Source organism: Pelophylax lessonae (assembly GCF_965119305.1).
Source record: "Pelophylax lessonae genome assembly, chromosome: 3".
NCBI classification, from domain to species: Eukaryota; Metazoa; Chordata; class Amphibia; order Anura; family Ranidae; genus Pelophylax; species Pelophylax lessonae.
Window position 1 is genome coordinate 238,104,271 of NC_138770.1, and position 13,573 is coordinate 238,117,843.

The window sequence follows — 13,573 nt, forward strand, 5'->3', positions numbered from 1 at the left end:
GTGATCAAGGGGTTAATGTATGCCTGGTGCTTACTAACGTGTGTGGGGGGAGAGGACTGTGTGACACAGGGACAGATCGCAGGTTCAGCTATGCTGAACCCTGCAATCTGACCCTGTCTGTCACTTAGGAGATCCGCCCGCTTTGTTTACACAAGCGGGCGGATCTCCACACTCGATTCCCCGACGATCGGGGAAGATCGGCGGTAATCACCGCCGCTCCTCCCCTGGCCCGACTCCCGCTGTGACTGAATACAGCGGGAGCGAGCCTCCGGCGGCGCGCGCGCGCTGCCGAGAGAAGGGAGTGTCTGGCGACGTAGGTCTACGTCGCCAGACGTTATCGAGCCACTTTGCCGCAGTAGAGCTCCAGTGAGCAGCGGTAAAGTGGTTAATCACAGCCATAAGCAGATCACCGAATGCTTTCATTATACCCATTTTCTCAAAATGTATTTATTTATAAAACAAGCTGCAATAAAAGTGACTAAAGTTAAGACACGTGCTTTAGATGGCAGCTGTGCATGAGACTGGTGTAGAAACATGGCTATAAAAGCAGCAGCTTATAGCAGAACTAAAGGTAAAAATATTTACCTTCATTCCAACTGTCTTGACGCTTGTACCATCGCCGGCATCTTCTCTCAGCTTCCTCCGGGTGCCAGTCTTAGGCCACCTTGATTGGACAGCATGGGATGACATTGCTCTTCCATGCATGCACAGCTTAGTGTACATTCTAAAGAAGACTGCGTACAGGTAGGTAAGTATTTTATTGCAGAAGGGACTGGCTGGGTTCACACATATGCAAACTGGATGTGGATTTCGCCGCATCCAATTCACATGGCAGGAAAGTGTGACCGACTCTCAATGGAGCCCGTGCACACATGTGCGGGACGGCCGCGGTCCGGATTGAAAAAGGGTTCGGTGCGTGTTTGGGTCCGATTCGGGTGCGAATTCAGGCAAAAACTTGAACCTGAATCTCACCTGAACTGGTGGCCAGACACGCACCCCCAGGCACGATCCTGCTACCGCACATGTGTGAACAAAAAACAACTGGAATTGACCAGGAAAATCCCTTCTGACTGATTAGTTTTGTCCCCTCAAAGTAGGCATTCAGCTGTTCGGTTATCTCAGAAAAGGCCTAGAGGCATTCGCACATTCCTTCATCAGACCATAAACTATGAGATGAGCATTCACTTGTGTCTGTAGGCACCTTTACTCATAGATACTAGATGACCTTTGTCTGATAACTGCAAGTTTGGATTAGGTGACAAAATGTCATTTGAGTGTTTCAGTCTCCTGCAGACATCCATGGCACAACTCCCCGGAGGAAAAGCCTGTCTGGCAGGCTGGAGAATCTGGCTGACATTGTTACACCCACATAATAGCCGTGCCCGGGGCTGAGGTCACGTAGACGTGCATATTTAAGATATGAATGTGCAAGCTGTGCTCAGGTGGTGGTGGAAAAATCCTTCTATAATTGAACTGCTTATCCAGGTCTAAACACTGCCTAAAATCTAGGATTACCTTACATTACATGATATGGATTCGATCCTTCATTGATCACATATTAAATTAACCCGAGTTTCAGACGTTATTTTATTTATTTTGGAGAGAAAAGGGAAGAGTTGATTTTCTGTTAGGTTTTTATTTTGTTTACTCTGTGCATCTTGTTCTAGAAGCTAGTTATAAATTGGGGCAGTGGCCATTTCTGTTTACATTTTTATGTCTGTCTGTGAACCCATTGGGGACATTTTTCCTCTTCCTTCCTGTCTCTGTGACAACTGTACAAGAAACAGGGGGTGCAATTGTCACCTGGGCAAAAGAACAGATATAAATCGCACTTAGGCCCGGTTTCCACTAGTGCGACTTGCGGTGCGACTTGACACATGTCAAGTCGCACAGCAAGTCAAAACACATTGTTTTCAATGGGGTCCGTTTCCACTGCCGCGGCTTCAGTTGCCGCGACTTCAAAAGTAAATCGTGTACTACTTTTGAGCGCGACTTCCCTCTATATATGAGGGAAAAGTCTAACTGAAGCCGCAGTTTACTTTCGCTACGAAGTCGTGCTAGAAGTAGCACGACTTCGTAGCCGCACTAGTGGAAACCGAATATTCACACCCATATTATTCAATTCATTACAATTACAAAGGAAAGACAGCCAAGTCTTTTATGTTACAGTTCTGCTTTTTTGAAAGTTTGGATTTATTTGATGGAGAATAGGGTACAACACTGCTGTTGCTAGTTCTGCTTTTGCCAATATAAAAGGCAAATGTCCCCAGATGGTGGATATCAGTGCCCTTGTGAGTATAGGAAACTCACACTCTGGTCATATTGTACTAGGAAAGAAGATGTGCCACTTCCTGTGTTCTGTTCAAATGAACATTAGGGGTGCCCAATAGGAAGCCCAGGGCAGTTAAGTCAATTGATAATAAAGCAAAAGCCCTCAACCTCTATTAGGCTGACTAAAATGCAACTCTAGGCTATAGAGGAAAAAAATAAAATACTTTTGGAGTGGGGACCCCCACACTGCAAGAGGGAAATGCTCATTAAGTCCACGGGTTGAGAAAGGAGTTGTGATACTTACCTCCTCTCCATGCGGTGCAACCGGTCCACCAGAGGCCTTTTCTCCAAGGCGCTGAAGGTTGCATGTAAACACCACCACATACAAAGCTGGGACACTGTATGTGAGGATGTGGTGGGCCTGCACCAACCCACAGCATTTAAAAGAGCGCTGGTGGAGCAATGAATAGGGCAAGTATTACAGCCTTTTCCTCTAGACTAAGCCCTGGTTCGCACCAGTGCGGCTTTGAAATTGCGCAATTTCAAGGCCGCAGATAAGTGCGATTTGCACCTGATTTGATTGTGGCTTAATTTAACAGAAGTCTTTGCAAGTCACAATGAAATCCCAAAACAGTAGTGCAGGAACCTTTTTTTTTTTTTATCCAGACAATAATGTTGGGATCCACCCACATGCCTAATTGGCAGCTGGCTCAGCCTCTCAGCAGGCTGCCTGACCTGACACTCATTACCTGTAATGATGGGTGTCGCATTATTGGCTGCTGCTGCCTTTAGTAAAACTCTTACTTTAATTCAGCCCATACACCACTGTAAACGTCAAACTTCCGACACTGACACCTTCAGTCCCGGCACTACTATACTGATAATAATGGGTTGCCTGCTGCATACTTCCTCCATGCGTTTCTGTATCTGAAGGAGAGGAGATTGTGATACTTTTCCACACCTACTCCTTCCATAGGATGCCTTGTATGCTGTGAAAAGCACATAAGAGCGAGTGACCCCATAATGATCAGTGTAGTATAATCAGGACTAGAGCCAGATGGTCAGCGATTAGTGGGGTCGGGCCTGAGTTAAAGTAAGAGTTTCACCGCAGCCAGTAACGGGACACCAATTATTACAGCTATTGTATTTTTGCATGGCAAAAAAATATTTTTTAACTCCAGAGTTCAGCTTTAAACTAAGGCTGGCCATACACTATACAATTTTCTTATTCAATTTCCTTTAGATTTACCTTAAACTATGTAGTGCAAGGGCCGGCCTGACTGCATACAAATTGAAAGTGTTTAGGTTTGACCCTATATTACATGGTTTTGGTAAATCTAAAGGAAAGTTGAACAAGAAAATTGTATAGTGTATGGCCAGCCTAAGTCTTCATGTACATGGGATGTTTGAAAACCTATCTTAAAAGCTGGAACTTGACAGCAAGTTAAAAAACTTCAGTTTTGCCGTGTTTACGTTTAGAAGCCTATAAACAAAATGCTTAATAACGCGACTTAGCCTCGGTTTCCACTAGTGCGGCTACGAAGTCGTGCTACTTCTAGCACGACTTCGTAGCAAAAGTAAACCACGGCTTCAGTTAGACTTGTCCCTCATATATAGAGGGAAGTCGCGCTCAAAAGTAGTACACGATTTACTTTTGAGGTCGCGGCAACTGAAGCCGCGGCAGTGGAAACGTGCCCCATTGAAAACAATGGGTTTTGAATTGCTGTGCGACTTGACATGTGTCAAGTAGCACCGCAAGTCGCACTAGTGGAAACCGAGCCTTAGGGTCCATGTACACAGGACGCTGGAAATGGCCTTTTAGGACCAGTTGGGCGTTTTTTTTCAGAAGCCCCTGAACCCATCTACATTTTATCTTATCTGTCCATGTACACCAGGTCGTTTACAGTCATTTGCAGGCAGTTGCGTTCAGGGACTTTTTTTAGAACACAATTATTTGCGTTCAAACGTGTGTTTCCCAGCGTTTCAAACGCAAAAACGCGACCGAACGCGATGACCCGCGTTTAGCGTTCGCGTTTTTCCATTTTAAAAGGGGAACAATTTTTTTGACCTCTAGGAACGGTTCTAAACGCGGGTACAAACGCGACCGAACGGACGTTTCAAACGTCCTAAAAATTCCAGCATTCAAAGGGACTTTTAACAACGTCCCGTGTACACGGACCCTTACCGTGTTTAGATGCCTTTGGACGCTGTTACAAGCATTTGGCGTTCCAAATGCCAATAAACTGCCATCCTGAACGCAATTTTTTGCTTTACTATAAATGTCTCAGTGTACAGTACACGGACAGATAAGATAACAGAGGAGAGTTCAGGGGCTGGTGAAAAAAAACGCCCAACTGCTCCCAAACGTCCGTTTATCAGCAGCAGTGTACATGAGGCCTAATAGCAAACATTGATCATCTTAATCTTGGGCAGCACAGTGGCCAAGGGGTTAGCACTTCTGCCTGGCAGCACTAGGGTTATCGGTTCAAATCCCAACCATGGCACTACCTGCACAAAGTTTGCATGTTCTCCCTGTGCCAGACCCTGACCTGATTGGAACCTCCATTCTCCTCTATGGTGTATATGGGCATGTGTTAGTTTACACCCACCTTCATCCAATCGGCTAAATACAGATGAATGGGGACTCTCCCCTTCCATCCAACAGGTTGGATGTAAAAGGACAGGTGGTCTGTTTACATCTAACTGCCTATAGAGGAGGGTGGGTTGTGTCTGCTCTGCAGTGCGGACCTGTCATCTGCCTGCTCAGAGTTTTGTTGCAAATACCTGTGGATTCTGCCAAAAATCTAGTGCTGTCCTGAGTCCCCTGCAATGTTATTTCAAGCAGTCTATGTCTTCCTGCCTAGGTTACCTCTGCAGACTACAGACCACCTCCTCGTATGTTATGGATTAAAGTGGGTGAGTCATTGTGCAGTCTAGAACATCCTGCTGCTCCTCCAATTATTTTGGCTGTGTCTCTGCTGCAGTGACAAAGTTTTCACCAGGACAAGTAAGGGGGAAATTTCACTCTCTCTTGTAAAGGTTCTTTTTTTTTTCTTTTTAACATAATAAACATGTTAAATGTACCGCCTCTGTGCAGTTTGTTTTGCACAGGGCAGCCTAAATCCTCCTCTTCTCAGGTCCCTCTTCAGCTCTCCTGGCTCCTCCCTCTTTTTGAGTGCCCCTACAGCAAACAGCTTGCTATGGGGGCACCCGAGCCGAGCTGCAGCTTCGTGTGTCCATTCAGACACGGAGCTGCCATTCAGCCCCACCCCCTCTCTAACCTGATTTGCTAACTGACTTTTATTGACAGCTGCAGGAGCCAATGGCGCTGCTGCTGTGTCCGTACCAATCAGGAGGGAGAGTCTCCATGGCCGAGGGACTTGTGGACATTGCTGTACAGAGAAGGACCTCAGGTAAGTATTTGGAGGTGCTACTACAGAAGGTTTTTCATCTTAATACAAAGAATGCAATAAGATAAAAAAACCTGACGACTTTACAACTCCTTTAAATGTGAGCAATAAAAAAAAAAAAAAAAAAAAAACTTGAAATAGGATCTTCTAACAGTTAGGAATACCAGCTTCCATAGCCTTCAAACAAGGCCAAGAACCAATATGTATAGCTGGTATCTAGCATTGAATTTCACTATGCTGTAACGGTTTTTTATGTTGAGGGCCCACTCACACCAGCATGAGCTGTGCCCCCAACTGGCTCGAATGGGCCCTCAACATATAAAGCCATTAATATTGCATAGCAAAAACCAATGTTATATAGATACCAGCTGTACATCCTTGTTTATTTTTTTAAATAGGACTTTGTGGAAGCTCAATACGTTTTTACAATGCATCTTTCAGTTTACCTTTTTAAAACTTTATTAAAAATGTCAAAGAATGTCCTTTGATTCAACTTTATGCATTGAACCGCCTTGTGATGCAGCATAGTGCATTGCAACACACTGCGCTGTATAGATCCCGGTTCACATTTGTGCGATGCGGGAACGCTGCGAATATACAGTGTGTTCCCGCATCACATCCGCACCCCTGCCAGTTCACACTGCCGTATGCGATAAGCAGGGGGTGTCAATATTAAAGTTAACGACACCCCCAGTTGAGATCGCATATCGCAGTGCGATCTGCAAGTTCGCACAAAATCGGATCGCACTAGTGTTTACCACCATACGATCCGATTCTGCTGCGGATTAAAAAAAGGGTCATGTGCGTGTTTAGTGCGAATTCAGCCATACAAACTGTATGGCTGAAATTTGCACCGTAATTTAGGAGCAGTGCGATGTCTGTGATCACACTAAAGTGAACTGGCAATAAAAATGCATCCTACCCTACTTATTTTTAGTGCAGTATACTGAAACAATAGGACATTAGGCACATTGCCATGTCTATGCTTTGGGCAGCACTACCCAATATGTATGAAGTGAATGGTCCCCCAACTGTCTCAAATCTGCAAACTTGTTAAAAACAAAATACAGTATGTGCATACTCCAAGGGGGGGGGGGGGGGGGGTGTCATTTTAGGGCATGCAACACAGGAAAAAATCAAAGTCGCACACAGAGAATGGACCCCTAATATTTGATATAAAAGCTTATCATTGTCTTCAGCAATGCATCCGTCATCACGCAGCTGGCAGCACTGCACTGCACGTCGCACTATACCAGCCTGCCAATGTGTCATGAGAACCCACCACATCACCCCGCCCCAAGTCAAAGAAAACACTTCATGTTATGTCACAATGAATTTTGTATTAAACATAGTTCAAAACATAAAAGACAACCTTGTGCCAGCATGTCCCAAGAAAAATCAAATTACACGTATTCATGGTCTTGTGGTACATCACATTTTCATTTTAAGATCTCAGGACTGCTTTCGCAATGTTAAAACCACTGCTTGCAACATGACAAAGGAAATAAAAAGTAAAAACGTTGTAAAATCAGATCCGCACCCTTTCTGCGTCAGTATGTGCGTTCAGTATGGCACAGAAATGGTTAACCAACTAATATCCCCCCACCCACCCCACCCCCTCAAAAAAAAAAAAATGTGCAAGACATGGAAACTACATTTACAGGCTCAGAAACGGGTTCCAGGGACAATAGATCCTTTTGTCCACACTTGTTCAGTGTGATTACCGAGAGGAAACTGTTAAGTAGTTTGCAGAATAGGAGATAATGGGATTGTGTGGAGATTTTCACAGGTTGGCACCGGCTGGAACAGCTGAATATTGAAGGCACTCTAAGAACATTGGGTGCTGGTGACCCCGGTAAGCAGAAGTCATATCACTGTATTTTTAAATAAAAGCTGGGCATCAAAAAAAAAATCAGTTCTAGCCAGCTCACAGGACAAAAGAAGAAAGAACGTATGTAACAATTTTCACAGCTGATAAAAAAATACTAACAGTCTTCCCAAATTCCCATTTTATACAGCAGGTAAACAAAATAGATTTCCCCTCTCTCTCACACACACACACAAACACACATCAGCAGCAAGGGTGCCAACGCCGGCAACCCCCCCACTGCGTTGGCATTGTTTGTTTCAGTTGAAGATGTGCAATACTTATGAATGGATACTTTGTAACAATAATCCCACTTTGCATAGAAAAGGAGAGTCATCGGCTAAACAGTCTAGGGTGACTCCGATCTGATGGGGGTCACTCTCCTCTCACCCTCCTGGTGCCACCTTCTCCGTCAGGGCAGGATTTGTAGCCCTGCAACACCCTCCAGGAAAAAAAAAAAAACACTTTTCCTTGTTGCTCTGCAGACCCTGATGACCACAAATTGGAAAGTTTCTTGTGAATACATGATGGCATTTCAGCCAGGGGCAGACATACCATTTGTGCAGATTGTTGAACTGCCCTTGGGGGCCCATTTATACAAAGATGTTAGGCTGGCCTGACCCCCTCCACCTGGGACCCCTCCCAAGTCCTGAACAACTCACGTCTAGCTTTCAATCCATGCAGAGTTAAGTGTTTCTACTTAACCAGGGGCCTAAAAACTGCTGGTCCAGGATAACTGCTGACATGGTGGGCCCAAAACTCTTGTTGTTAGCTGCACAGAAGTCCCAAAAACTGGTGGCCACCAGTAGTTAAATAGGTGACTGCTGCTAAAAGTTGAGGGAGGGGGCCAAAACTGGTGACTACAACCTGTAATTGAATAAGTGGCCCACCACCAGGGGTTAGATACAGTACCAAAAACTGATGGCCCAAGGTAACTGCTGCCATTAAACGGAAGTCCCATAAACTAGTGGCCCTGGTTGATTGCTGCTAGTAGTTGAACAGGGGGCCCAAAACTGGTGGCTCAATGTGACTGCTGCCAGTAGTTGAACGGAAGTCCCAAAAATTGGTGGTCCAGGTTGATTGCTGTTGGCTGTTGAACAAGGTGGCCCAATGTGACTGCTGCCAATAGTTAAAAGGATGTCCCAAAAACTGGTGGCCCAGGTTGATCACTGCTAGTAGTTGAACAAGGGGGCCCAAAACTGGTGGCCCATGAGACCCCTGCTGGTAATTGAGTGGAAGTCCCAAAAACTGGTGGCCCAGGTTGATCACTGCTAGTAGTTGAACAAGGGGGCCCAAAACTGGTGGCCCATGAGACCTCTGCTGGTAATTGAGTGGAACTCCCAAAAACCGGTGGCCCAGGTTGATCACTGCTAGTAGTTGAACAAGGGGGCCCAAAACTGGTGGCCCATGAGACCCCTGCTGGTAATTGAGTGGAAGTCCCAAAAACTGGTGGCCCGTAATTAAACAGGGGGCCTAGGTTGATCACTGCTAGCAGCTGAACAAGGGGACCCAAAACTGGTGGCCCAATGTGACCGCCGCCAGTAGTTGAACAGAAGTCACACAGGAGGCCCAGGTTGATGGGTGGCCCAATGTGACCGCTGCCAGTAGTTGAACAGAAGTCCCAAACACTGGAGGCTCAGGTTGATGGGTGGCCCAATGTGACCACTGCCAGTAGTTGAACAGAAGTCCCAAACACAGGAGGCCCAGGTTGATGGGTGGCCCAATGTGACCACTGCCAGTAGTTGAACAGAAGTCCCAAACACAGGAGGCCCAGGTTGATGGGTGGCCCAAGGTGACTGCTGCCAGTAATTGAACATAGGTCTCACAACCCGGCGGCCCAGGTTGACCACCACCGGTCGTTGAACAGGTTGCCCAGGGTGACCTCCGCCGATTCCAGTGCCGGTTCCGGAGTGGTTGGATGCAAAGTTGGTTGCAATCATGTTACAAGTAAAAAGAGGAGATAGTGCATTGTAAAGAGGGGGGGGGACCTCAGAGGATGACACAGGAGGAGCAGCACTGGTCGTCTCCATTGGGTTGGGAAGCATAGTTCATCTGGCGGACAATCTCAGCGAAGAGCTCGTCTACAGATGCTTTGTTTTTGGCCGAAGTTTCCATAAAGGGACAGTTCCAGTCATCGGCCAGGGCTTTCCCTTCCCCATAGGTCACTTCCCTTTCCCCTTCCAAGTCCACCTTGTTGCCCACCAGGATCATGGGCACTTTCTCATAGCGCTTGACCCGGATGATCTGGTCCCTCATGGGTTTGATGTCCTGGAAGCTCTGCTGGTTGACCAGGCTGTAGACCAGGATAAAGCCCTGGCCGTTCTTGATGTACAGATCCCGCATAGAGGCGAACTGCTCGGTGCCCGCCGTGTCTAGGATCTCCAACACCGACGGGGACGAATCCACCTCGATTTCCTTCCGGTAGAAGTCCTCGATGGTCGGGTCGTACTTCTCGATGAACGAGCCGGTCACAAACTGGACGGTGAGCGCCGATTTGCCCACCCCGCCGGAGCCCAGCACTACTACTTTGTATTCTCTCATGGTGGCCGGGGGAGGCAGGAAGGAAGGAAGGCAGGCGGCCGGGGATCACTTCATCGGCGGCTGCTCGTACGATGTACCGGACCAGCCCTGCCGCTCTCCGGCGCTGCCCGTCTCTCCATTCCTTTCTAAGGCAGCAGCTCTAGTTATCTTCAATTACACTCAATGTATTCTGCAACTGCTCGCCTGTCATTGGCTGCCTGGACTGTCAGCCGCGATTGGCCTGCCAGGGCCGTGCTGTGATTGGCTGTGACGTTTAGCCGCAGAGAAAGTCTTTTCATTAGTCAGATGTGAGTCATTGGCCATTGGCTGGTCATGTGGAGCCCGGGCTTGGTGTGTGTGTGCTGCATTCTTCCTGTAATTATTGTGTGTACACACAGGGCTCGCTACACCCCACACCTCTCCTTCCCTCACCCATAAGTGTGCCCTGTACTCAATGTGTAAGGCTGACACTTCTCACATACATGCCAACCCCCTTCCTGCCCAGGCCAATTTTCAGCACTGTCACACCTTGAATGACAATTGCGCCGTCATGCAACACTGTACCCAAATGACATTGTACCCACATTTATTTTTCACATAAATAGAGCTTTTTTGGGGCGTATTTAAAAACTTTACCACCGGAGGATTTTGCTGTCTTACGTCTGGGCCACTTTTTGCGATTTGGCGCTGTGCGACTTTAACTGACAATTGCGCGGTCGTGCAACACTGTACCCAAACGAAATTGATGTCCTTTTTTTCCCCACAAACAGAGCTTTCTTTTGGTGGTATTTGATCACCTGTGCGATTTTTACTTTTTGCGCTATAAACAAAAAAAAGAGCGTTTATTTTGAAAAAATAACAATATTTTTAACATTTTTTTATATGAAATTCCCCCCAAAAAAGATGTAAAACCAATTTTTTTTTTAATTTTTGGCCAATTTGTTTTCTGCTACCCATGTTTGGTAAAAAAAAATCGCAATAAGCGTATTTTGATTGGTTTGCGCAAAAGTTATTGCGTTTACTAACTAAGGGAAAGATTTCTGTCATTTTTGGTGTTTTTTTTTTAAACGCGTAATGGCGGTGATCTGCGATTTTTTTTTTGCGGGACTGCGACATTGCGGCGGACAGATCGGACCCTTGACTGACATTTTTGACACTTTTGGGGGTACCAGTGACATTACTGCAGTAATCAGTGCTATAAATATAATATATATATATATATATATTTTATATATATAAAAATGACACTGGCAGGGAAGGGGTTAATTTTATTGGAGAGGGAGGGGTTAATGTATGCCTGGTGCTTACTGACGTGTGTGGGGGGGGGGGGGTGACTGAGTGACACAGGGACAGATCGCATGTTCAGCTATGCTGAACACTCCGATCTGTCAGTCCCTGTCACTATGGAGATCCGCCCGCTCTGTTTACACAGGCGGGCGGATCTCCAAACTAGATTCCCCGACGATCGGGGCAGAGCAGCGGCGATCGCCGCTGCTCCTCCCCTGGCACGACTCCCGCTGTGAATGAAAACAGCGGGAGTGCGCCTCCGGCGGCGCGCGAGCGGCGCCTACAGGGGGAGGAGTCTGGCGACGTAGGTCTACGTCGTCAGACGATAACGAGCCACTTTGCCGCAGTAGTACTACGGTACTCAGTGGTTAAATGTCACTGGGTTTTTTATTCTTTGCTAAATTAATTAATAAAGACCGAAAATTCTGAGGAAAAAAAAGTTTTTCTTAGCTCCTGTTGTAACATTTTGTAAATAAGTATTTTTTCTCCTTCACTGATGTGCACTCATGAGGCTGCACTGATATTCTACACTTTTGGGCACTGATGAGGCTGCACTCATATGCAGCACTGATGGGCACTCATATGCAGCACTGATGGGCACTCATATGCGGCACTGGTGGGCACTAATATGCTGCATTTATGGGCATTAATATGCTGCACTGATGAGGAAGCATGAATAAGGCTGCACTGATATGCGGCACTGGTGGGCACTGATAAGGCTGCTTTATGTGGCAGTGATGGGCACTGATATGCTGCACTTATGGGCAACAATATGTTGAATTGATGGGCATTAATATGCTGCAATGGTGGCCACTGATTAGGAAGCATTAATAAGGCTGCACTCATATTTGGCACTGATATGTTGCACTGATGGGCACTGATATGCTGCACTGATGGGCACTGATATGCTGCACTGGTGGGCACTGATGAAAAGTCATGGATGAGGTTGTACTGATGGGCACTAATATGCTGCACTGATGGGTACTGATATGCTGCACTGGTGGGAACTGATACACAGGCACTGATGAGGCTGCAGTGATATGTGGCACTGATGCGCACTAATATACTGCACTGATGGGCACTAATATGCTGCACTGATGGGCACTGATATGCTGCACTGGTGGGCACTGATATGCTGCACTGGTGGGCACTGATGAGGCTGCACTGATATGTGGCACTGATGAGCATTGATATGCTGCACTGGTGGGCACTGATGAGTAGGCACTGATAAGGCTGCACTGATATGTGGCACTAATATGCTGCACTGATATGTTGCACTTATGGGCACTGGTGGGCACTGATGAAGAGTCACTGATGAGGCTTCACTGATTGAAGGGCACTGATATGCTGCACTTATGAGGAGGCACTGATGAGGCTGAACTGATATACGGCACTGATGGGCACTGATAGGCGGCAATTAGAGATGCACCAAAATTTTGGCAGCCGAAACACATCGGCTGAAAATTGTGTTTTTGGCATTTTGCTGATAGAGAAAAATGTACTGAAAACATACACAATTTAGCTGCTATGTTACTGAGATTTTGCCGCGATTTTACTTTTTTTTTTACAGTGCTTATGGTGTGTTTTTCAAAGGTCACGTGACTCAAAAACATAACATGGGTGCATTATTGATGCGTTCTTGCTGCGTTTCCAATGAATTTCAACAGGGAGGTGGGTTTTCGGTGTTTTTTTTTTTAACTGGCCAAAAAATGAAGCAAGCACGATTTTTAACACCACAACGGGAGCGAAACAAACCAGTGTGAAGACATACATAGGATTTACAGGAATACATTTTTCTTGTGCTAAAGGTGCCGATAATGGCCCACAAACAATCCCTGTTTATTTAAATTCATGATAATATTTAAAAAGTCGAATATAATACAACTACAGTACCTCACAAAAGTGAGCACACCCCTCACATTTTTGTAAATATTTTATTATATCTTTTCATGTGACAACACTGAAGAAATGACACTTTGCTACAATGTAAAGTAGTGAGTGTACAGCTTGTATGACAGTGTACATTAGTTCTCCCCTCAAAATAACTCAACACACAGCCATTAATGTCTAAACTGCTGGCAACAAAAGTGAGTACACCCCTAAGTGACAATGTCTAAATGTATTTTCCAGCACTATCTTAACCCTCTTGGGCATGGAGTTCACCAGAGCTTCACAGGTTGCCACTGGAGTCCTCGTCCACACCTCTATGACAACATCA

The 13,573-nt window shown here is 46.1% G+C and overlaps 1 protein-coding gene across 1 annotated transcript; it reads right to left on the reverse strand.

Annotated features, from left to right (window-relative positions):
* Positions 1-9,456: 9,456 nt before the first annotated feature.
* On the reverse strand, positions 9,457-10,241 carry RAP2B (RAP2B, member of RAS oncogene family). Its single transcript, XM_082251688.1, has one exon. It carries the CDS (start codon positions 10,087-10,089, stop codon positions 9,538-9,540), a length of 552 nt encoding a protein of 183 aa, XP_082107814.1. The 5' UTR covers positions 10,090-10,241; the 3' UTR covers positions 9,457-9,537.
* Between the last annotated feature and the right edge of the window lie 3,332 nt (positions 10,242-13,573).